Source organism: Thamnophis sirtalis, unplaced genomic scaffold (genome assembly GCF_051295495.1).
Source record: "Thamnophis sirtalis isolate CommonGarterSnake01/CBP01778 unplaced genomic scaffold, rThaSir2_p1.2 scaffold_1, whole genome shotgun sequence".
Classification (NCBI taxonomy): Eukaryota; Metazoa; Chordata; class Lepidosauria; order Squamata; family Natricidae; genus Thamnophis; species Thamnophis sirtalis.
Window position 1 is genome coordinate 71,918,660 of NW_028261381.1, and position 26,021 is coordinate 71,944,680.

Below are 26,021 nucleotides of genomic sequence, written 5' to 3' on the forward strand. Positions count from 1 at the left end.
ACGAAAATCGTGCTGGTAAAGCTTGTTAATTTTTCACTTAAACAAGTCCCATGGATTTTTTTAATGGATCAGCCTATGTCCATAGATTTTTTCTTTTAAAATATTTATATTCATTGATTTTATATAACTAATAAAGCAATTCATAGGGTTTTTAAAAAAATATGTGAGCCTGCTGACTTAGATTTTAGGTTTGGTTCATACTAAATGCTCATACCTATTGCTCAAAAACTACAGCATGAAGAGATGGTTGGTTTATCAATGGACCATCGCTAATTTAAATTACAGGCAAATTTTTCATATTCTCTTATTATGCAGGTTTCTCATTGAAGCTGGTTTGCACATTATGTTGCCAAACAAAGGTACAGAAACAGCTGTCACTGGAGCCTTTTAGATGCTAACACTGCTGTAAGAGATGCTATAGAAATTGAATAAACAAACAAACAAAATAAACTTCCTCAGAGACATATAAAGAGTTATACATATGCAGAGAGAATCATAACTCTAGAACTCTGAAAAATATCTGTGAATCTGTTTCAGTCTTAGAATAACTGGACAATAGTAGAATTGGATTTGCACCTTCTGCTTTTGTAAATCTCTGAAATGAGTATTACAATGTAGCAAACACTGTTTTGACAAACATTTGACACCACAATGATAAATATGCTGTATTCATACTTTTTGTTCCCACAACAGTTTTGGAGGATATCTTTAAAAGACTTGGTTTATTTTTAATTTATTTTTCTAGGATATCATGGGTCCATACTAACTGCAAACAAAAAATGCATTTCAATAATCTGGGTTCTGATAGCCTGCAAATGTCATTGAGTTGCAGGTGGAGTGTGAGTTGCAATCCTGATTAACAACAATGGAAAAAATACTGCAGCAATTTATCCTCACGGCATATACTAGCTGGATCAATAATTAATGCTTATTTATAAGACAGAAAAAGTTTTTAACTTTGAGGCATGGCTAGGGGTAGCTTTTTAAAAAGGGCAGTTCATTCCTAATCTCATAATATTGGTGATAATTGATATGAATATTAATATTTAGGCAGTATTTCATATGAGCAGTGTGGTGGCCTAGTACTGAAGATACCTCCCACTCAGAAGGTTGAGAGTTCAGTCCTAGGTGGCAGCAGATGTTTCTCTCCTAGGGTGCAAAGAAAGAATATCTGCTGTGAACTCTGCATGGCGTCAGGAAGGGCATCCAGTCAGTAAAAGCTCAGCTCTATCCAGTTGCCCCAAATCTATCCCAAATTAAGAGATTCCAAGGTTGTATAAAGATATTTTTGTGCAGTGTTCATACTATTTCACTCATTTTAACTATATTAATAAAAATAATCACAAAAATCAATATCCTTACATTACCAGTAGAAGGCTCAGACTACATTAAAGAGTTGCACACTTATTAGGAAACATGTTTAAATCACTACAACTGACTTCTGTGTAAGGCTATTTAGTTCACAAATTAATACAAAAGGAGGAGGGCTTCCTGAACTACTAGTGAGGCTTTTAATGCCAGCCCTCTTTATCTATCAGCTTATTTTTCTCCATGTCCCATTTTTAGCAATAGCACTTAGATATATACTGCCTTACAGTGTTTACAGCCCTCTCTAAGCAGTTTACAGAGTCTGCCTATTGCCCCCAACAATCTGGGTCCTCATTTTACCCACCTCAGAATGATGGAAGGCTGAATCAACCTTGAGCCTGGTGAGATTCAATCTGCCAAATTGCAGGCAGCTGGCAGGCAGCTGGCAGTCAGCACAAGTAGCCTGCAGTACTGCATTCTAACCACTGGGCCACCATGGCTCTTTACTACACTTCCCTAAACTTACTAAATTGTACTACCAAGCACATGAGATAAAACAGCATCAAGATGACTATATTTACATGGCACCCCAAATGAACTTCTCATTAGATCCACATCGTAAGAACCTGGGCTGTGGACCAAACAAAGATTACCATGGAATAATGTAGTTGTAGTTGAAATCAAGATTCATAAAAGGTAAGTAAAAGGGTTCCTCAGATTGATTGTTTACATTAATCCTTACTTTATCTGGACTAAAATGGAAAGGTCAGTCAGAAAGTTAATCTTGCTTTCTGGTTCTAGACACAAAGATATGCAGCTGTAGAGTGGAACTGTTTGACCCATACATCTCTGCTGCTTGAGGTATTTTTCCCAGCAAGTATGTAGTTGGAAAACAAATGAGATATAATTTAACAACGGGACAGAATCATGACTTCTGGTAACTTATCTTTACCTATGGTCCTTTATAAAAATTCAGTCACTCCAGGATTTTTCTGTGTTCTTTACAATTTAACAGAAAAAACTGAACAGGAAATATTGACTAGCACAAAGGTTTTTGCAATAATATAAAAGTGGAGGATTATTAAATCCCAAGTCAGTCAAAATTTCATATATTGTCTGGGTTACATTCAGTGGCTGAGTCCTTTCATCATAATTCATTCTTAGTTTCTCATGCATAGGTGTCCATAAGAAGCCACAATGAGTGAAATGGTATAATTCACATCATTTCATCAATCATATGATGCTAGGATAGCCCCTCCCCTCTTCTCTATGGATGCCATTGTATTGTGTGAACACAGATGGTTTTTTATTAAGATTTCTGACCATACACAGTACCTGTTCCATTGTTCTGTTATTTGGAAGTGCACTTGTTCCTACTCAGCAGCAAAACTTTATAATCTTTGGATTTGTATTAGAGCAGGAGTGTTCAACTCAAAGCTCATGATCTGGATCCGGCCTGTGGGATGCTTAGTCTGGTCCATGGAACCTATCTGGAAACAACAAAGGAGCAGCCCGCACAGTCCTCTCAAGCTCCATTTTTACTGGCAGAGGTTGCAGAAGGCCATCGCAGCCAAAAACCGAGCATGTCCACCCCAGCCCCCTGAGGTCAAACACAACCCTGATGCAGCCCTCAATGAAATCGAGTTTGACACCCCAGTATTAAAGGATGCAGAAAGATGACACTAGAGAGAGATCCACAAATCACCTTCCATACTATCTACACCATTCTGCCTTTCAATTTCAAGTTATGTGTTGAGGAAAGCAATGAAAAGGAAATCTGGCAGACTGCAAGACTGATGAAAATGCAGGGGCTCCCTTTGGATTTTTCTAAGAATTTGCCAAAGTCATCAATATTTGACTCAGTTGGATCAGGATGTATTTTGTATTTAATTTCTGCTCGAAGTTGACTGTACATTTTTAGACAAATAATGGTTTCCATTCAATTTTTATTGAATGTTCTTTTGTGTTAGATTCTTTTGCTTTTGCTATCAAAAATCTGCAAGCAATGAATGTAAGCAAGGGTTAATTAAAAGTTATTCTGCCTCAGAGACTTTTAAGAAAAAAATATCTGGTTGCTCAGGAGCTTAAGATAATCATAGCTCAAATTAAGGAGAACTGCTTTCTAAGAATAATTATAAGATTTATGGGCAACCTACAGTCCACAATAATGGATAATAGCATTAATAAGGTATTTAATTATCCGTTCTTTCTGTGTATCATTAAATTATGTGGTGGCAGCTTGTCTCTAGAACTTCTCTTTCCTTAAGCACAGCAGCCACCAAATCTTCCATCCTGAAATAGGCAGGGACATCAGCTAGGTTTTTGAGTGGCTTATTTTCAGATAAGTGGCCCTAAGCTCCTAACTCAATAGCAATCACACTTTGACTATTTACTGCTCCATAGTGCTTGACACTTTGAGAGGTTTGCAGTGTCAGCCTATTGCCCACAACAATCTGGGTCCTCATTTTACCAACCTCAAATGGATGGAAGGCTGAGTCAACCTTGAGCCAGTCAGGATCGAACTCCTGGCAGTGGACAGAATGATCCTGCAATACTGCATTCTAACCACTGTACCACCACAGCCCTTAAAGCTCCAGCCCTTTCTCTTTTCATCTGCTGCTGCTGAGATGAAGGGTACTGTAACACAATTGTGGAGAGTAGCAGATTGAAAGGGTTAGGTTGGGTGTCTTATCAGTATGATAACACAGTTTTAACAATTGTAGAGATGTGTGTTGCCAGTTCTGGCTCCCTGGTTTCAGAATACATTTTCCAACTTCACGATTTTAGTGTTTTGGAACAGATGTCCTTTTTGTTTACTTTCCTGTACGCTACAAAACATTTCTGTTTCTTGTGTTAATTGATATTCAATTTACTAAATTGAATAAAAATGTAAACATGCACAGGGTTACCAAAATAGTTCCCAACTATGGAACCAGAACAGAGTTACCCAGGATGCTCTTGCCAACCTTTTTTCCCCATCCATCTTTCTATCAGATTCTATCCACACTTTACACCACAACAACTTTTTCCTATAATTGTTCTGAACCCGCCTTTCAGCCAGATAACATATCAAAAAATTAAAACGAATTAGGATGAACCAAAATATTATTGGGAAAATAAAGCTTGTGTATAAGTCTATCCTGGACCTGGAGCTTTTTATATCTGAATGTTCTGCAAATAGTCTACTAATATACTACGATCTCTCTTCTAAACCACTATGTATTCTTTTTCTTCCAAGGTAAGAAGTCATGCAGTATACTAATTAGGCAGGGGTGAAATGCTACTGGTTCGGACCAGTTCACCCGAACCAGTAGTAAAAAAAATGCTACTGGTTCACCTGAACTGATAGTAAAAAAAAATGCTACTGGTTCACCTGAACTGATAGTAAAAAAAAATGCTACTGGTTTGGGTGAAACAGTTTTTCCAACGATCAGCTGTGACACGTGATTTATATTAGCTAGAAAGCAGGATTTCCTGCTTTATAGGTAATCTAAATCGTGTGGCACAGTGGATTTTCCCCCATCGCTGTTCACTTACCTTTGCAGACGCGCTCGGTAGAAGGCTCTGCCCATCCGCCCGGACATCATCACATCCGTTTTTTAGCCTCTGAGCATGCGCAGAAGGTCTTGTGCATGCCTGGAAGTGGAGTGTGAGTGAAGCTAGTGAGTGCGCAAACATGCACGCACTCTATCACATTGCTACCAAATCAATAGCAAAGGTAAGTGGATTTCACCCCCGTAAGTAGGTATATCTCAGTGCTCAACCTGTTCCTCAGTGTTTCCTTAACATTTCAAGTGAGCAGATGGCCAATTCTGTGCACAAAGCCTGTGCTCTCTAACGAAGGTATAGAGCAGTGGAAAGCCCAACAGTATGTGGGAAAAAATTAGTTTCAAACCCGGAGTGCTAGTTGTACTTATCCATTCATAGTCAAGAAACAAGCTCGCTGCTCCAAACATTCATCAAAGAGAGCTTTGTGTGCAATATAGTGGTCTAGTCTTGAGGTTACAAAGTAAATGACGATCAATAAATCTGGATGTCAGCAGTTCTGAATATTTTCTCTTCAAAAATAGGGAACTAAAATGGCATTATTGACTGCATGCAAGTTTCATGCAACATGTTACGTACTCATCCAAGCCAGTAAATTATGTTCTACTGGGATAAACAGCTACTTCATTTATTCCCAGTGATAAAAGGGCAAGAAGTTCTATTAGCTGAGAAACATAAACTACAAGTGAATTGAAAATGACTAAGTTGTTTGGGTAATTCATACTTATAATAATGATTTAAAATATAGCCCAGGGGTTAGAAGGGCAGGGCACTGGCAGAATTTAAGGGAAAAATACTTAACATTAAACGTTTTTTAAAAAAAACAAAAAACAAAAATACCTTAATCACCTCCAGTAACCCTACAGTTAAACTGGGTGTGGAATTCTGGCTCTTGTTTTTCAAGCATTGAAAAAGGAACAAAATACATGACTATATGTATACATTGCAATATGGAGGGTTAGTATATTCTTGGAACAAGCAAGGTTCCATCCAAAAAAAGTTGGGTTCTGCTCAGGGACATCAAACATTTGCAAATGGAGAAAAGATGGACTCAGAAGTAAATGCATTTTTATTAATACTTTACATAAAATTTAATAAACAACAAGATGATAGAGCAGTGGACAGAGTTAAAATATTACTTTATGTCCAAGCACCCAGGACACATTATGGCTTGTTTCAACATATTTATTACACTGTGCGAATGCAGCAATTATATGTAAATCATGTGCTATGGTTTAATATATGCAAGCCCAAATAATTATGGTTTGTTTAACAAATTGAACTCTGTAATATATGTGAAACATGGTACTATTAGTTCAATTGAGTTTTCATTGTTAACTATTACAGTACTAATTTTCTTTTTTTCAAGTTTAATACTTGATTTAAGGAGGGGCAGAAAACCAGGATAAACCAATGATGCAATTAAAAAGAAGGTGTGTTAGAAATACCACCTGTAAGAATATATTGCCATGCCAGCTCTTTATCAAAAGGCTTGACAAAACAGAAAAAGCTCATCTAGCAGTAAAACAAGACTGAACATTGATGGAACGGCAAGTTTTGTTTTAGCTTGACTTAAAGCATCACAAGAAAGCCCTTAGCAAAAGTTACATGATAAACAGCATGTTGAAGATGTGGAACAAGAATAAATTAAATCACCCAAAATAAGCAGCAATTGCAATCATATATGGTCTTGATATTCAGAGGCTTAGATTCTGTTCTGTCAGGGGAAGGGGAGGAGAAAGGGAGAGGGTGAACAGTTAACACAATGTACTTAGATGGAGAGATCTTGCAGCTCTCTTTTCCAAATGGGAATGAACTTGCTGAGCTTTCTAGAAGTGTGGCTAAACCAACTGTCTATTTGCCCTAGGGAGTCGCCTAGCATCTGCCTTCCTGCATTTTAATAGAATTGCTGATGTTTTCCCCCAGAAAAGACTTAAAAGGCAAACTGAGAACCATTGTTTCTCTTGATGGCATCCCTGCGTCTCAGGAACTCAGATGGTCTTTTCATGCCTGTTGCTGCAAAGTAACATTCTCACCAATCTGCCAACAGACATTCATTGGCAGGACTGGAAACATAAAGCAGACAGGCAGTCTCTTTTGGGTTCCCAGGATATGTTAGGGTTTTTTTAAAAAAATTAAGCAAGTATGGTGTGGTCATGAGGTGAGCAATTTTAATGTTCAGGGTCTATAATATTTATTGGGGAAATGATAGGTTGGTGTTTGATGACCTTTTCCACTTTACTACTTTTGTAAATGGGAACAGCATTTTCTGAAAAGTTTCTCCCCCCCCAGGTTATTTGAGAAGGGAAGTGCCCCCCCTTAAAAAAAACTATATTATGAATGATTTAGAATACACCATTCTGTGTGTCTTACTTTAAAATGATTGTGGGGTAAACTGCCACTGATTTTCAACCATTGTGCCTGGAAATCTGGAGGCATAATTAGAAGGCTATTGAAGTCAACTGTCTTATGTTAGGCATTATTCACCTAGGTACGATTCATGTTTTGAATGGGACTAAAGCACAAATAAATCTGATTCCAATCTCGGGTGATTGGTCCATTTGTACGTGTGAATGTGGCACATTCACAGTTAGCTGAATGGAAGGTCAAGGGCACTGCATATGGGTTTTGAGATCTGTCTTTCAGCCTGTTATAAGGATAGACAACAAAATTTGTGCTTGCTGTTGATTAAACCCTCTATAGAACATCTGCAGAAAATAGCAGGCTACATGCATGGAAAGAACAGGGGAATAGTTGTTAAAGCAAGTGTGATCTCACTACTAAGTGCTGCTGTGTAAACAGTCTATGTTATATGGTTAGAGCCAGACTCCACAGAAAAAAAGACTATATTGCAAGAAAAGAAGCGGAGGAAAATGCCTCGGAGGTAGAATTATGAAACTCTTGCTTCATTTATAAGAGTCATGAAGTTATGGTGCCCAGTCAAGCGTGTTTATTCTACTATTTTTGGTAGTGTCTTTTGTAGCTGCCTGCAAGAAACCATATCCAACTCTAACTGCCAGGATGGTAGGAGGGTACCTGAAATGTTTTGCTAATTCTAAGGTTCCTGATCAGGAGGAACATATTATTGATGCAGTAGGGCAATAATAACAATATTAATAATATACACATTGTTAAAAAGTTATAGGTGCTTTGAGTGCCATCCCAAAACAACTGGAGCACCACTTGAACATCATTGGCATTGACAAATTCACCATCAGTCAATTGCAAAAGGCGGCTTTACTCAGAACAGCTTATATCCTGTGACGCACCACAAAACCTCAACATCTGCCTAGCTCAGGTCCTTGGGAAGGACTTGATAAAAATGCCAAATCCAGTCTGAACATCTGACTGTGCGACGAACCATAGTACCAGCTATGGAGTTGCACCCACAGTACACATCATCAGAAGAAAAAAGTATTAGGAAATGTAGCTTGGCATTCATAAGCTAGTGATATAAAAGGAAATGGATCCTTATAATAGTTTTCAACCAAGGTGGATGAAATTGTCAGTAATAGTTTTTTTTTCTTTTAAAAAACAGCCAATTTACAATCTATTTTGATGGGACCTCATAAATTGTAATCCCAAACCACACAAATATTTCATTTGATGACCCAACTGTAGTGACCTCTGAGTAAGTGGAAACAGAATTCCTCATTAGGCATAATGCAACCTATTTTTAGTTTATCATGTAGTTAGTTATCTTTTCATACAGATTTTTGATAAGATGGCATCTGTTATCTTTCTCTTTAGAAATTAATTTCTGATTTTGCCCATTGGGCTCTTGGGAGAGCTTAACAAATTGCCAGAAAAAGGAAATATTTTTTTTGTATTTTTTTAAAAATGATGTATTACCAATACATGATTAGCACATAAATTAGGGTTATTAGAACAGATTGGCATTCCCCTCAACTAATTTAGGAATGGCAGAAAAATGCAATTAAAAATGAACATATGCTTTCTGTCTTCCTCCTGAAACAGAATCAAAACATGTTAGAGAATTGATATGAACAAGAACCGAGTTTTCAGTTTGGGAACTTAGAATATTTGCTATGATACAATGTTTGTCTCTTGATCATTCTTCATCACAGAAAACTCTCAGCTTGTATAATCTATCAAAATGTCTAAGAAACAGAGCTTTGTATTTAGGTCTCTAGTTATTTTAGTTGGATGACAGGATCTAGCAGGCAGGAAAGCTGGACCAAAATTTGTCCAGGGACTTTTTTGTTTAGCAGTAAATCCTGCTGTTTATCAGGGGGCGAAGTCCCATTAGTTTTGTGGGGTAAAAGCTTATCCTTCCTGTTGTAGATTATGAAAGCAGTAAGGCCTTTTTATAGCCAGTGTCTTTTAAGAGTCTTGCAGGCAAAAGGCAGAAGTGCAACTGATCAAAAGACAGCTATTTTGCACACAGAGAAATAATGGGAAAATTTGCCACTGCAGATCGGTGAGCCACGTGTGCACGGATCTGCCAAAACCAAAATCCATGAATAAGCAGAGCAGTTGTCTGATAAAAGCTGGAATATCAGAAATCAGAGTTGGCAACAGTACAAAAACAATTTTTCCATAGCTTTTTTCTGGAGCTTTTGTTAACTTCCCATTAGCTTATATTATTTTTCTGGTGGTTCTCTCATCATATACTAAACTGATCCAATCTAGTTAGCTTTTTCAAAATCATGCAAGTTCAGCTAAGTTTTGTCACCATCTATAAGTTTTATAATTAAAGAGCATCAACAGTTTGGTGAGATACTAAGAAAGTCTAAATTAATTTTCATTAGCCTAGTTCAGGACCTTCTATCAATATGTGAGTCAAACCAAGATGTGTGCAGCATGCTGAAACTGCATTCTCAAAACAGTGAAAGAAACTGTTTGGGGGAAAAATATTCAAAATATATCAAAAGAATGCTTGACCTGAAAAATGTAAGGTATGTATTTTGTCTCTTAACCTGCCATTCCTCCCCAAAAAAGAGAGAGAAGACTGAAAATGTCAATCTCATCATGCAAAGATCTCTGCAAAGATCTATGCACTACATAAGATAAGATAAGTTGGTGAGCTACATTTAGCTATTTATCACTGGCTTTAAAAGTTCAGTTCAGTTCAGTTCAGTTGCGTTTATTTATAGGCCGCCCTTTTCCCTGAGGGGACTCAGGGCGGCTAACAACTTATGGGAGGGGAAGACGTACAATAACATAAAAATACAGTATGTAGTTAAGATCAAACAACATTCATTCAACATTCGGGCGGGGGCAAACTATGATCTTTACCCCCAGGCCTGGCGGGATAGCCAGATCTTGAGGGCTGTGCGGAAGGTCTGAAGGGTGGTGAGGGTACGAATCCCCACGGGGAGATCGTTCCAGAGGGTTGGAGCTGCCACAGAAAAGGCTCTCCTCCGCGTAGTTGCCAGCCGGCACTGGCTGGCAGATGGCACTCGGAGGAGGCCTAATCTGTGGGATCTTATGGGTCGAGAGGAGGTAATTGGCAGGAGGCGGTCTCCCAAGTACGCAGATCCACTACCATGAAGGGCTTTATAGGTAGTAAGAAGCACCTTGAAGCGCACACGGAGATCAACAGGTAGCCAGTGCAGCTCGCGGAGGATAGGTGTTATGTGGGCGAACCGAGGTGCACCCACGATCACTCACGCGGCCGCATTCTGGACTAGCTGAAGCCGCCGGATGCTCTTCAAGGGCAGCCCCATGTAGAGCACGTTGCAGTATTCCAGCCTAGAGGTCACGAGGGCGCGAGTGACTGTTGTGAGAGCCTCCCGATTCAGGTAGGGTCGCAACTGGCGCACCAGGCGAACCTGGGCAAATGCCCCCCTGGTCACAGCCGACAGGTGGTGATCAAAGGTCAGCTGTGTATCCAGGAGGACTCCCAAGTTGCGAACCCTGTCTGAGGGGTGTAAATTTTGACCCCCCAGCCTGAGCGTTGGAACACTAACCAAATTTTTGGGAGGGAAACACAACAGCCACTCGGTCTTTTCTGGGTTGAGTACAAGCTTGTTAGCCCGCATCCAGTCCCTAACGGCTTCAAGACCCCGGTTCATCACGTCCACCGCTTCATTGAGTTGGCACGGGGCGGACAGATACAGCTGCGTATCGTCCGCATATTGGTGGTATCTTATCCCGTGCCTCCGAATGATCTCGCCCAGCGGTTTCATGTAGATGTTAAATAGTACGGGGAACAGGACCGACCCTTGCGGCACCCCATATGATAGGGGCCTCGTGGTCGATCTCTGACCCCCGACCAACACCGACTGCGACCTGTCCGAGAGGTAGGAGGAGAACCACTGCAAAACAGTGCCTCCCACCCCCACCTCCCGCAGTCGTCGCAGAAGGATACCATGGTCGATGGTATCGAAAGCCGCCGAGAGGTCGAGGAGAACCAAGATGGAGGCATAGCCTCCATCCCTGGCTCTCCAGAGAAAAAGGTAAAGGTTCCCCTCACGCATATGTGCTAGTTGTTCCTGACTCTAGGGGCCGGTGCTCATCTCTCTTACAAAGCCGAAAATCAGCACTGTCCAAAGACATCTCCGTGGTCATGTGACTGGCATGACTAAATGCCGAAGTTGCACAGAATGCTGTTACCTTCCCACCAAAGGTGGTTCCTATTTTTCTACTTGCATTTTTACTTGCTTTCGAACTGTTAGGTTGACAGAAGCTGGGACAAGTAACGGGAGCTCACTCTATTACATGGCACTAGGGATTCGAACCACTGAACTGCCGACCTTTTTGATCGACAAACTCAGCATCTTAGCCAGTGAGCCACCTTGTCCCCTATCATTGGCTTAGTGACTTGCAATACTACAGTTTTTAAAATGTTCTGAAATTAGCTACTTAGTTATTTGCTAGCATAATCTCTTGAATTAGCAATTATCACATTGTACTCCTTTTAAAGAGGTTTAAAAGAAACTTGGGTCTTTCGTATCTTGATGCAAGAACACACCAAATTGGTCCTATTAGTTCCTTCACAATTGTCTATTCAGTCTTCACTTGGAAAATGTTGTGGTCCCATTGAATAATATGGAGTTTCTTCATGGGACAGTTGTTTAAACACCCTTGGGAAATAGCCTGGCATTTCCTCTCATCGTTTACATTTTCCACTGCAAGCAATTTGCTCAACATCCAGTGAATTTCCATCTTTTAGAGCATCTGGGTCCCATGCAAAAGAAGGAAGGATTTCTTGAATAGTTGGAGACAATAACCAGCACTATGGAAATGATAAATTGATGATAAATTCATCATCCAGCAAGAAGCAGAATTGTTTTGTTCCAGATTACTTTACTTAGTTGAAATATACAGGATCTCTTTAAAGTTATATGAGATTTTACTCAAACGAATATTTTATATTACAGTAAAGGCAATTAAAATATTCTGTTGAAGCACACAACCAGATAAAGTTGTCTATTTTTTCTCTAGATTTGGTCAATGATAGATAGGAATTTGACCTTTAAAGGATCTCATCCATCCCTGTATTTATGTGCCAGAAGTTGCCACCCAGCTGTTAAAGACATAGAAAAAGATAATTTCTCAGATTTTATCTACCTAAGCTCTTCATGTTTTACCTTCACCTATAAATAGGCAATGGTGTGTATGTCACAATGGGCAAATTCCCTAGTAATTGTTGGCTGATCTTGAAATCAGCTAAGCAGGGTTGGATTTGATTAGCACTTGAATGAGTGATAAAGAGTCAAACAATTGCATCCTGCATCCAACCTTGAATTTGTTTGAATGAGTCAAACCATTTCAAGTTGGATGCAGGAGTGGGAAATTGTAAAAATCCCAGAAAAAAAATGGCAAAAACGCTCTTACACAAACAATCATACTAATATAATCACCAAGTGTTAAGCATGAGTTCTTGCAATGGTACATGTATACACATGTTTATAGATCAAAAGCTCTGATATTCAACTATCACATATGTGTAAGATTTTTTGGGAAGAATGGAAACACTGGTACAATATGGAAGAGAGTGGGCAAACCACTTGGCAGTTTATCACAAAAACAACAAATTAGTGCAGGTGGAGTGAAGTCTGGGAAGAAGCTTTTCAAGGTATTCAAAGAGACGCCACCTTAATGAGCTCATTATAAAGGTGGCCAGGAAATGCCTATCACACTTTTCAAGCTGCATTTATATCCCCCAGCAAATTTACTGAAAACTGTGTTGGCTTACTCCCTTGATTTTTGCCCAGCTGCCTGGGCAAACAATATGAAGACTTAAACAATATGAAGGCTCATAGCATAATGCCTTTCAGATCTCACACGATTGTTGCCTTGGTTGGACATTCTGTAAACTTTAGTCTTCTGGAGAAGATGGTGTGTGTTATTAATTCCAGTTATTAGTAACCACCACAAAAACAACCAATTGTGGGAGATCTGGCAAGCAGATATCATGCAAACCATAAATGATGAGTTAGCGTCTTATACACCCCAACCAAATGTAGTTTATTCAATCAATCATGGCTAAGCCAACCGTAAGAGCACGGTACGGTACATACTCCCAATCTTTCATTTAAATTGGATAATAGGAGACAGGATGAAATAAGGCATCTCCCCTACTTGACTTGCCGCCCTCCAGAGAAGTGCAATTATAAACTCGGTAGTCATGGCTGCAGTCCCTGTTGTCTCAACCCTGACAGATTTCAGCTTAGGGTAGAGACTCGAGAGTGTGCGTTTCGATCAGTTCTTGGATGCGCTCGGACCAAAGGTGCTTTTTCAAAAGGCCACTGGACAAGGTTTAGTTTAGTTTTGTTTCGACTGAAGACGTTTCGCTTCTTATCCAAAAAGTTTCATCGGCTCCGATGAAGCTTCTTGGATGAGAAGCGAAACGTCTTCCATCGAGGCCAAAAAGGCAATCCAGTGACTTTTTTTTTGGGGGGGGGGGAACCACCTTTGAGGTAATTGTGTCCACAGACGCTCGAACCCACCGGGAGCGCCTCAGAGCCACGCGGGGCAGCAGCAGCGGCAGCAACCTCGCTTTGTGCGGAGTTCATGCCCCCCCCTTAATTAATGCCTAGAGCCCCCACCCCACCCTGAGGCAGCGGCTGAGGACGCAGCTGGTACCAGCTTGCCGTCGCGAGTGAGTTTAAGACTTAGCCGAGGCTTGCCCGACGGCCCAGGCTTCCCCCTTTTTTGTGCGCCGAAGCCACTCTCGCGGGCGATGGGCGGGGTCGGCGGCCCCAGAACTGGTTACGCGATCCCAGGAGGAGCCGACGGTTCTGACCAGCCCCTCCTGGGCGGAGCTTCACCCCCCCCCCCCTCACACACACAAACACACACAGCCGTTGACGCCCGGCTGCCGAGTGGCGTGAGCTGGAGTCCAGGTTGTGCATGGGGTTCCCGGTGGCAGTGAGCAGCGGTATCCCCTCAAGCGTCTTGCGCGCCGTCGAGCGCCGGCCTCGCCATGAGTTTCCCGCGGCCGCTGCGCAGAGCCGTCAGTTTGACCCCCGCGCGGACTCTCCGGCTGGTGGTGCTGGGGCAAGGCGCCGTGGGCAAAACAGGTACCCATCCTTACCTTCGGGGGCGGGAAAGTCTGGAGCTGCCGTGCTGTTTCCCTATTCAAATCCCGATGCTTCCTTCCCAAAAGTCAGGTAACCCGCCTCTGCCCTCCAGGTCGAGGCGTCAGTTACCAAAGTCCTGCGGTTCTCTCTCCCTTCGTCTCCCCTCGGGAGAAATCGCTGTCTCCTGTCCTGTCAAAAGTGGAACTGCTCCGCCGTAGCATATTTGACCTTACCAGCGGGAAGCCACTTCCCATCGCCAATTTATTCGGAGATTTTTTTCAAAGCGAAAACTTCGTACTTGGCGTGGTCGTCCAAGGATCAGTTAGTATGCCGGGTGGGTGGTGCGGTTTGGGGGTTAGAAAAGGAGAGGAAGCGCTGAACTCTGGCTACCCGTGGGAGAACGAGGGAGGGGCGGGGGCGGATATGTGGACCCTTCCTGCTTGATCCAACTCAGAAACTCGTGTAGTGCTGCAACATCATTGCTCTACCGTGAGCAGTTGTACGAAGTGAACACTCAGGTCTCCAAGTATAGTGCTGGAGTTGCCTTCCAGGAAAAAAAAAATGATTCTGTTTTTCAGTTAGATAGGGGAGCATTGCCTCTATTTGTTCTTTACTGTTTTATTCAATTTCTCAAAATCCACAAGCCTTCAATAACCCACTGCTTGACTAGTGTAGAAGCTCTTTAATTCAACATCTGTGTTGAAATTTGAGAAGAGTCTGCTAGTGCTTTTTGAATTAACAGACTTATTTAAGACCTGAGCTTTTATGCCATTTTATGCCTATATCTGTGTTGAATTATTTTGACAATACCTTTCCCTTTTTGTTGGGAAAGTAAAATGTTCCCAATGGAATCAGACCTGGGGTGGCTTTCTCCAGCACTCTGGATCAGAAATTCAGGCAAAAGAAGTTACACACAGGTAACAAAACACAGGTTTTGTTCACAAGTGATTTATGAGTCGCCTGCGTAGCTGTGGCTTTGTCAATCCTGTTTTATTTGCTTTTATTAACAGGGCTTACATCCTGCTGTCCCATGAATCTTAATTTTAGTGTGTGACAAGAACTTCAACCCAGATCTCCCAGGCTGAAATCAAAGAGAGTGCCAGCTGCTCATGCTAGTTCTTGTTTTACATTTGTCATATTGAGGCTTCTATTCCCAATTTTCTTTTTAACTGTGGAGGAAATTAAAAGTTAGACCTGTTGCATAGTTGCATTCTCCACTGATATAATTTGCCACCAAACTTCTTCCCCGAAGTATTTAAATCATACTTGTTGATCTGTATCTGCAAAGGAAGGAAAAAGACCATTGTTTTCATATTTATTTAGGGGAGGGTTTAAATATGGGAAGTCTATATTTGGCTCCAGTCTTGTCCATAGTATGTCTTTTTATCTAACCAACTCTTCATCCAAAATATACCCCAACAGCCTTTGCAAACTGAAAGAAAGTAAAAGGATTGTTTAAAAGGGAATAGAACAGGCTAACAAAAAATCAAGGAGATAAAAAGCAGGAATGTACTTTGGGGGGGGGGCTGAAGGTACTGGTAATTTTCTTTTAATAGTGGGCTCATTTGTGTTGCTGTCAAAATGTAAATTAAAATGTGAAGTGCAGTTATCCTAATCCTAGTCTTCCTTCACTTAGAGCATTTATTTATTTATTCATCTAGTAAATTCATTGGCTACCCACCTCACATACATGACTTTGGGCTGTCCACAATTTAAAAAATAATAATGTTTTAATAGCATAATAATGTTTCAATAGCATTTTGTTAACATGAGCAAGGCAAATATACAAAGAATCTCAAGGTATAGTACTGGAGTTGCATTCCAGAAAAAAAAAAATCACCTCAGGCACTATCACTAACATTTGCTATTTGTACCAGGTGAAGCAAGTTTCTTTTCTTCCTAGACACGCAAGGCCTTTTACAGTATAGAATTTATTGAAACTTTTAATCCTATCTATCTACACCTACATATTTTCCTTGGGTGAATTTCTCTTCAGTTAGAAATTTACAGAGATTTAATACCCTCCTTTTTGCATTTTCTGCTAAAGGACAAAAGAGGTTAAGCACATTTCTATGAAGCTCAGTGAAAGTTCCATTCAGATTGTCTTAGTAAAGTGATCCTTTGATGGAATCTGTTTCCTGGGGTATATATGCATTCCTGCCTTAAGCTTCTGAAACATAGACACATTGTCCCATTCTCTTCCTTTCTTTTTTTACTCTTGCACTGATTTTTGATACTTGACTCAGTTGACCCAAATTTTAAAGCAAAGGATTCTGAAATCATAGTTTGGGAGGGCGAGTAGGATTAAATTATGCAGTATTGCTCTATTGCAACCACCACCTGGTTAATCACACTTTCCTTCATATTTCACACTAACTATGATTTCAAAATAAAGTAGATAGACTTCTCAGTCTACTTTGTTTCTGAATTATTCCACCTTTGGTGAGGAGACAGGTATTTGCATCAGTGGCTCTTGATCTTTTTCTTTCTTAAGTCTCACCAATAATACTGTCAAGAATTCTACCAGGATAGAAATGAAAAGCTTACCTTTTTCCAAGAAATATATATTTGTAATAACTAGCATTATGTTATTATATTTATGAATTGCAATTTGTAAATGCAGTGATAATTTAATAATACCACTGCTCTAACTAAAACTTGAAATAATAAATGATTTCATCACTAAGAAAGATGTGAGAGTAATTTGTAGGGAAAAGTTTATGATTCTATTTCATCAACTAGCCTCTCATTTAAAAGAGAATTAAAGGTATGTTTACAACAGAGTTGCATATTGCTGCAAAGGACTGTTATCTCAGTCTAATGATAATCTTCATACAATCCAAATAGGGTAGCTACCCAACTCTGGACAACGTCTCATAGATCAGTGGTCACTAACTGGTAGTCTGTGGACCACTGGTGGTCTGTGAGAAAATTTTGGTGGTCCGCAGAAAAATTATTTGCATTTTTTATATTGCACTAAATACTATTTATCTTTTTAAATAAACCCATATTAGCGGTCCATGGGATTTAAAATTATGAATTTAATGGCTCCTGAGGTCTGAAAGGTTGGTGACCCCTGTCAGAGATAGTACCACTTCTCTTTCTCTGATCATCAGCCATTCCTGAGCCCTAACCCCTTTCTAGTACCAGCTTAAAAAAGGGAGCATCAAAAAGTGTGACACAGATCAAAAAAGAGAGGGCTCCAATATTGTTGTTGTCTTGCCTTTTATAAAACCTCATCCCATGGACGCCTGTCAATAACAAGAGTCTTTTCCTGCATGTATATTGTGAAGTGTCTCATTCTGGTTCCTCCTTCAGAATTCTTGGTTTGGAGACTGTTTGCTCCACTGCTCTTTGCTCTCTTCTCTCCCCTGAGCACAGATTTAGAGCTGAGAATTGCATTGTACCTAGGGCAATTCTAAGCATCACCAATACACATAACGCCACATTGGTGTACTTGATGTTTTCTTTGACGAAGAAAGATCCCATTTCAGTTCTTTTTTCTAATCCCTATGGAATTCTGAAGGGGAAAAAAATCTCACTTTTTTTTTAAAAAAAAAAGCCAATTCATCTACCATATGGCTCTCCTTAGTTTCTACCCTGGTAGAATCTTTACACTGCTGCCTCCAAGCTAGCTTTTATTTCTTGTAATTGCTGGACCCAATGTGGCTATTATGTTTTGTTGAGCAACTTTTAAGGTTACTGTAATTTCTGCTTGGAATATACCCTCCATCTTGACTCAGCAGTTCTTGTCTATCAAAAGAAATAATGTGCTATTGCCACAGTACCATTATGAATTCCTATTTCCTAGAGTAATGGGAGGTGAATTTGTCTTGTTTAATTACTTTTAATGAAAAAAATTATTAGAAACCTCAAATCTTATGGATTATTTATTTAGTAACAAAATGTATAGGGCTGCCCAATTCATGGTGACCCTGTGCAGCCTATAGAAGTAAAAACCCACATACAAAACCTAATAAACATACTGGCCATCACAATCAAACTATTTTATTTTTACATAGCTACAAGTTATATGGAACACACTTATATAAAAAAAGGAACAGACACCTTACTTTCCATCTCATTATACCTCAAGGTTCAGATAAGTCCAGCTAGACAGCTGCCTCCCTCTACTTTTTCTTTTCTTTTTTTCAAATATACACATACGTATATAGTTTGTTTTTAACCTGGTTGGATGAATAAGCCGCATTTGTTAGGTTTATACCACAGTAAGCTAGATTTAAGCAATATTTTCTAAAATAAGTGATATTTGACATATTAAGCCACAAGCTATCATTTACTAGTGCAATTGAATTTGGTAATATTTCACAGCTGCATTTCAGTAAACCTCTTTAAGTCAATGTAGGAAACAACATTCTATTCAGAAGCATTTGTACTCTTTCTGTGAAGACCATGATTATTGCCATCAAAGTGATCACATTTCAGGAAGCAAAATCATTTTTAAGACTAGCTCTGACACTCCATTTTATTTAAGAGCTCAGGTACCACTTTTCATTATTACAGAAGAATAGGTACACTATATTGCCAAAAGTATTCACTCACAACTGAGTCTGATTATGTGGATGGGTATCTTCAACAATACAGCAGAAAACTTGATTTGGCAGGAATGGTGCTCAGACCTGAGTGGGAACATATTCCCATATCCTCCTGTCCTCCTGTAACTCAGCCTAAGCACATACCTTTGAAAAGAAAATTACATATATAACCTCAACTCCTTTTTCTCTCCAATGTTTTTTCTTTCCTTGTCTCAGATTTTAACTTGCAAGTTTCTTAGGGGAAGGTTTTAAGCTACTGAGGATTGGGATCAGAGGTGGGTTGCCAATTTTTTTACTACCAGTTCGGGTGCGCTCATGCATGACGCTTCACAGAAGCATCTGGGTGGGTGGGCGGAGCCTCCCACCACCACTACCACCGGTTCGGCCGAACCAGCAGCAACACACCTCTGATTGGGATCTGTTTTCTTATACTCTGCAAAATGCCAGGCAGGCTGAGTTAGTCATATACATACAAAATCTAGAATAAGAATGCTAGTTTTGACTCAATCGTGACCAAGCCCAAGAGTGAGGGGATGCTGAAAATCAAGTAATGCCAGTCCCAATGCTGTACCTGTTTGACTCAGCAGCGTACCTTGTAGGCTTGTTACCAAGGCAAAATAAAATCTTGCACATGCATTTTTAAAACCTCTGCACCGAAAGCAACTTTTATAGTTCCAGACCATATATCACAGCATTGAGGGCTTGCAATTTGCAGTTTTCCTTGCAAGGAAATGTGAGTAATGAGGAAAGACACCCAATTAAGAGGCTTGTTTTGTCTTCCACTGGTGGCTGTCAGAGGCATTCCGATGTGCTGCTTAGAGCTGGGGAGGAGGTGAAATAGGACAAAAACGTATCTTGAAAGGACACTTACACCCTTTTTCACTCTTTTACAAAAAATCATTTTTTTCTAGCATAGATCCTGATTGCCACCAGAAAAGGGGGAAAAGGGCCAGTTTTAATTAAGTATATGTTGGAACTTTGCGTGAGAAAATTAATTAATTAAGTATATGTGGCCTTTGCGTGAGAAAAAAAGCATCCTTGTCTTTGCCTGTCTAAAGTTTAGTCATGAGGAGTCTAATGCTGCAATCACTTCTCATTCCTGGAGGAAGATCTTTATTAAAAGGTTCTTCATGGCAAGATTACCTGTATCATGACATTTATTTTTGCTTCTGGTTGTAAATCAACCCTACAATTAGAAATGAAGCCTCAGGCAATAGTCACCAGAGGGGGGGGGACATAATGGTAGTTCCCAAGTTGATCTTTACCCCACACAGCTATTATGTTCTTGGAAGGCAGAGTTATGTATACCACACAGCCTGTTTTTTCATCCCCTTAAACATGGGTTTCCAAATGTTTAGGCTGTAGAATCTGCTGGTTTAAAAATAAATAAATCTTGGGACCCCAGATCAGAAGGGTTGCAGCCTCTGGAGGTCAGAGGATAACCCCCCCCCTCTCTTCTGTTATGACTAAGGTGTCCATCCCTTATAAAGCATTGTTCTCCCTTATTTCCTTGTGAAAAGTTTTGCATGGAGATTAAAGGAGAAGAGCTCTACAACAAGGTAAGGGGTGGGAGGGAAGCTCTCCAGAGAGAGGTTCCTCCTATTCCATTCAAGTCCTTCTGGAATGCCAGAATTTTGTAGGGCCCCCTACCCATTCTAAATTATAATTCTAAATTATAATAATTATTGGTGTCTCCTCCCAACCCTTTGGAACAGCCTGCCACCTGAAATCTGATGGATTCCTACCCTTTTAGGCTATTCCTACCCTTTTAGGCTGGTTCTTCCCCCAACCATTGGGCTAGCATGACGATTGACCTCTGAAGATGATTGGTATTACACCTGGGGGTAGTTTTGTTTTTAACTATTTTAATGAATTGTTGTGAGCTACCCAGAGTCATCATGTGAGATTAGTGGCTATATAAGCAAATGAATGAATGCATCAATGAACAAATGAATAATATTCAAGCATGATAAAGCATCACATTGTCAATGCTGAAATAAGAATTGAAAAAACAGTTGGCCTAGAGAGAGGCATGTAGTCAGCCCTACCATTTCTGATTTTTGTTTATTCAGTCTAGCTTTCTCATCCTGGTGTATTATAGTTATACTAGGACCATAACTTTCAGAATTCCACTTTGCAGAGAAAATGGAAAAGGCATCTGAATGATGCCAGCTTCAAAAAAATCTGACTCGATCTCTTACCTTTTGCACATGGTATAGAATCTTCGAATCACAGAAATATTGAGTTGGAAGGGACCAATTAAACCATCCATGAGATTTGGCTGGCCTGCCTCTTTTTAAAAACCTCAAAAAATGGAGAACAAACGACTTCTATAAATTCTTCCCCTGTTGTTCAGATCTTACATTGTGAAAATTTTTTCTTATTAGTGGAAAGCACTTGGAAATATGTCAGAACAAGTGGGAAATAGCTATGAAACAATGCAGATAGAGTCCTTGTGGTAATGCATCATTTTTTTTCTTTTAGCCTACCTTAAAGGAAATACTTTACTTCACTTGTATCTGTTATGAAACTCTCAAAGGAAATATCTCTTGCCATAAAAGTGAAAAAAGGCAGCCATATACCTTACAGAAGATATTGCAGGTAAATTAGTTCAGTCCTTCAGGCTTTACTGCTGTAAGTTCAAAAATAGGAGTTGAATTGTGCACTGTGGGTGAGGTTAGGTGGCTCTAAGCAGTGTTTCTTAATATAATATGCAATCATCAGATAATTATTATAGCTTATTGAACATATCCTGTTTAAAACAAATCACATGATGTGTGAAACAACCATTGAGTTGCTACTATAGATAGTCTTTAACTTAAAACATTTTATTTATTCACTGTTTGAACTTACAGTGACCCTGAAAAAATGACTTATGACCATTTTTCACATTTACGGCCATCACAGGGTCACATGATCAAAATTCACACACTTGGCCACTGACTCATATTTATGACAGTTGCAGTGTCCCTGGGTCATGCGATCACCTTTTGCAACTTCTGACAAGCAAAGTTGATTCACTTAACAGCTGTGTCACTTAACAATTTGGACAAGAAAGGTAAAATGGAGCAAAACTCACTTTACAAATATCTCACTTAGCACCCAAAATTTTGGGCTCAATTGTCATAAATCAAGGACTATCTGTACGCAAATATATTAATGATCATTAAAATGTTACATTAGAGAAAAAAAGGCAAAATGTATTTTAGGTTTTTTTATTCTGTTAATCCTATTCAGAGAAGTAAACCCTGTTTAATATTTGATTTGGTCCATACATTGCTCAAGTATGGTTTAATAATGTTTCATTAAATAAACTTCAATAAAGATTTGCACAACACGTTAATCCACAATCAAATGTTTAATGTTTTCTATAAAATAGGGCAGCGGGATTAATATTTGAGATGGACAGTAAAAGTCCAATCCTTCAGTTTGGCTGAATTGTATCAGCTGGATAGAAAGGACTCTAAAGTTAATGATAAATCATTACCAGTGGAATCGCTGAAAATAGGGAATAATGATCCTTTCTGCAAAACCCCTAGTTTTGAGGTGGTCAATTTAGATAATGGTAACTGTTTGTTCCCATAAAAACTGATTCTCCATTGTGAAAGTAGTCAAGTTACAGCAGAAAATGGGCATATTTAGAATAAAAGCTATACTTTAAAACATCAGTTGTTTTTAGTAGATCGAGCTGTACATTTCCGCCATTACCAATTGTAAATCATCAAATTTAATTTTAACCTACTAAAATCAGCTGAGAGTCAGTTTGGTGTCTCGGTTAAAGCACCAAGAGATCGTGTGTTCTTCTCCTTCCCTCGGGCACAAAACCATCTGGGTGATCTTATTCCAGCCGCTCTTGCTTAGCTCTAGAAAGGGAACAATAGGAAACCACTTCTGAAATCTTGCCAAGAAAGCTGCAGGGACTTTGCAGACAGTGTTTCCAGTAGCGGATGCTGATTTGAAGGCACCAAAATTATTACCATCCAATTCTGAAAAAGGCACTGGGGGCTGCCAAAAAATGCCCTTGCAGGCCACACACCACTGCAGACCAGATATCAATGCTTTAGGATTATTCTACAAATTGAGGGATTGTGGTAGGTGACCAGTATCTGGAGAGCCTCAGGTTCCTGTGTCTAAAACCATTTTGTGATTGACATATGCATGCACACCATTTATTGGAACTTCTTTTGATTTGATTTTTTTTGCCCTCCATGAGGTCTTCCAACAGGAAGAAAAATGGGGGGGATTGTGCTCATTTTTGGCATCATCCCATGCCTCTTCACCCTTAACTCCTTCCTTTCAATGTTGCCTTATGTTGTTTTTCCTTGACATTTCTAATCAGTTTGATTGGCTTGCCTTCTTAATAGAAACTCATGCACTTTCAGTTTGGGAGGTTGCCTAGTTCCCACTGTGGAAGCAAAGCACTTCCCAGAACTTCAGGCTGATTTGTTCTGTGGTCTTGCCCTTTACCAATGAGTCCTTAAAGATGGAGATAATTACAGGTTGCTACATTTTGTACGTAATACTCTGGTTTTACTTATATATGGCACAGAGTACCATATGTTGTCATCTGATATCTATTTCTAGAAACGTCTTCAATTAATGTTGACCTTCATTACCTTTGCTTGGTTCTCCCTACTAAACCAGCAAGCTATTAAGACTTAACATAGAGCAGCAACTCCACAATTGCTGATGTAATTGTGTGGGATGGTGATTTGGGGTCTGTTCCTTATTTAGTTGCTATCATGGTGTGTAGGTAGATATCTGTGCCCTTCCTCCTTATTTCTGAGTTGACTTTGTGAAACAGCTGTTTGTAATTAGCCTTTCCTGTAACCATATATTGTCCTTTAATGTTTCTCATGGGAAATGTTCTAGCAAAAATGGAGTATGTGTGTATGAGAGAGGAGGTTTATTTATTTATTATGCTTTATTTACTTTCCTGTTATAATTTCTTAGGGCCTTCATTTCTGTATCTTTGCTTAATCCCAGTGATTAGATAGACTCACTTAATAATCCACATTCCCCGCTTAAAAATGGCAACAGGGTCTGCAGCAGGGATTGCTCTTGCTAAGCAATGTGGTCACATGACATCATACTTTATAACTGCACCATTTAATGACAGAAATCCCAGTCCCAGTTGCCATTGTAATTCAAGGTCTACCATAAAGAAGTAGATTCCAATGTTCTTTACAGTGGTTATAAATGCATTTATATTTTATCCCCTCTCTCTGTCATTTATATCATGGTTCCCTTTTCCATATTATACCTTTTCTAATCATCAACCCATAAATCACAAGCTGTCTTTTTTCATTTTCAGCAAAAACTATATTAAGAGTTTTTAGTCTCTAATAAATGTAGCTGTTGTCTAAAAAGATGTGGCTGCCTAAACGATTACCAGAGATGCTGCACCCATGCAAATTCCAAAGTATATCTTCCAAATAATTTTTAGAAGTGCACAGCGATAATATATATTATAGCACTTTAATTGGAAACAACTTAAAATAAGAAAGTTAGCTTCACTATTCCAACTGCAAGTACACAATATATTCATATGTGTATATGCAGACACATGCCTATCTAGGGTCATATTATTAATAACTGTTGTAGCCCTTTAAAATTGGTTTTATATTCTTTAAATGGTTGCATTTAGTTTTGTAATTGCATTTATTAGGGTTTTTTATATTTATATTTTATGTTTTAATTATGAGTTTATATTGTCCTATATATTTATATTGGAAAAAAATATACTTTTAAAATTCATATCATTCGATTTAGATAGTTTTTCTGATAAATTGGGTTTTTTATAAGTTTCTACATCTATCAACATTGACAAATAAAATTATGTTAGCTAATTGTGGGGTAAAATTGATGAAAGGTTAGATAATGGTCTACAGCTTTCCCTTCTCCTGAGAGAAACTTATTGTAATTCTCATGCTCAGATTTTGAATATACAATAAATCTTGCAGTTGCGGTTTTTAAAATTCTGCTTGCTACCTTTTCTCTCTTAATATAACATTATACAAAACACATCTAAGAGAGCATATGTTTTGCAGTATAAAAAAGCATATGTTTTATGGTTAAACTCCATGGGCTTTCTCATAAGGTAACAAACATGTTTATATAAATTGTCTTTTGGCAAATGCTAAAGAAAACCTAGAATCAACTTGTTGACTATCTTGGCTTTAAATTTTTAAATGAATCTTGTTTTATAATGTGGAATTTATCGAGTGAAATATGATTTTCAAAATCTCTATACTAAATGTCACATTAAAAAATCCTGCTTTCGTTGTATCAGTTTGAAAGCCACTGCTGTGAAATGCAATCAAGACACAATGTGAGGAGGGTAGAGGAATGCCTTTAAACTCGGAGAAATGTAATTACCCTTTCTCTGTGTACAACACCAGCTCTTCAGGAATATGTGCCTCCCCATTAAGAGCTAATTGTACTTAGAATTGTAGGCATTTATTTATTTGATCTGCAAGGCAACTAACAAAAATTAAAACACAGAATACAGAATAGAATGCTTAAATCGTTGTAAAATTAATTGATAACTTAAGAAAGAAAAGGAATTACTGGTAAGTCTTGCCTGCTCTTCTAAAGATTAGGAGATGGGGGTACTAAATGCAGCTTTCATAGCTGTTTTCTACAGCCTGGAAATTAAAAAAGCACCATTTCCTGTTTCCTGGATATGTGAACCTCTGGGGAGACATCTTTACAATCTCTCCTGCAGTTTGTATAACTGGCCAGGTTCTATGATGGAATATCTAGCAGGCCCCGAGAATTCAAGAGTGGAAATAGGACCATTGCAAAAGAGACATGTCAGCCCAGGGGAAGAGAGCAGTGTGAGGAAGAGTCTCTAAGTGACTTGACTTCCATTACACTAGGCACAAGTTGAGCTGTGGAGTTATTCTGAAGGTTTTCATGATTTTGTTACAATAGTCAACTGGCAATAATGACCTTTTCAAAAATCCAAGTAAATTCTTTTTTCTGAATTTACTTATTTCAAATTGCTGAACAACAATCCTGTAAGTCTCATTTACTTTCTCATTAGTAAAAGAATTGATCCTCATTAGCAAAGAACTAGATCACAGTTACCAATAATCCATGGTCTTCAGAGTGAGTT

The 26,021-nt window shown here is 39.1% G+C and overlaps 1 protein-coding gene across 1 annotated transcript in view; it reads left to right on the plus strand.

The window, feature by feature from the left end:
* The first annotated feature begins 14,130 nt into the window (after nucleotides 1-14,130).
* The window catches only part of LOC106548159 (ras-related and estrogen-regulated growth inhibitor), a 35,135-nt gene continuing 23,244 nt past the window's right edge, over nucleotides 14,131-26,021 (plus strand). Inside the window, exon 1 of the mRNA XM_014065480.2 lies at nucleotides 14,131-14,345. Coding sequence (XP_013920955.1) covers nucleotides 14,249-14,345 — 97 coding nt within the window. The 5' untranslated portion in view covers nucleotides 14,131-14,248. The remainder of the gene's footprint in view (nucleotides 14,346-26,021) is intronic.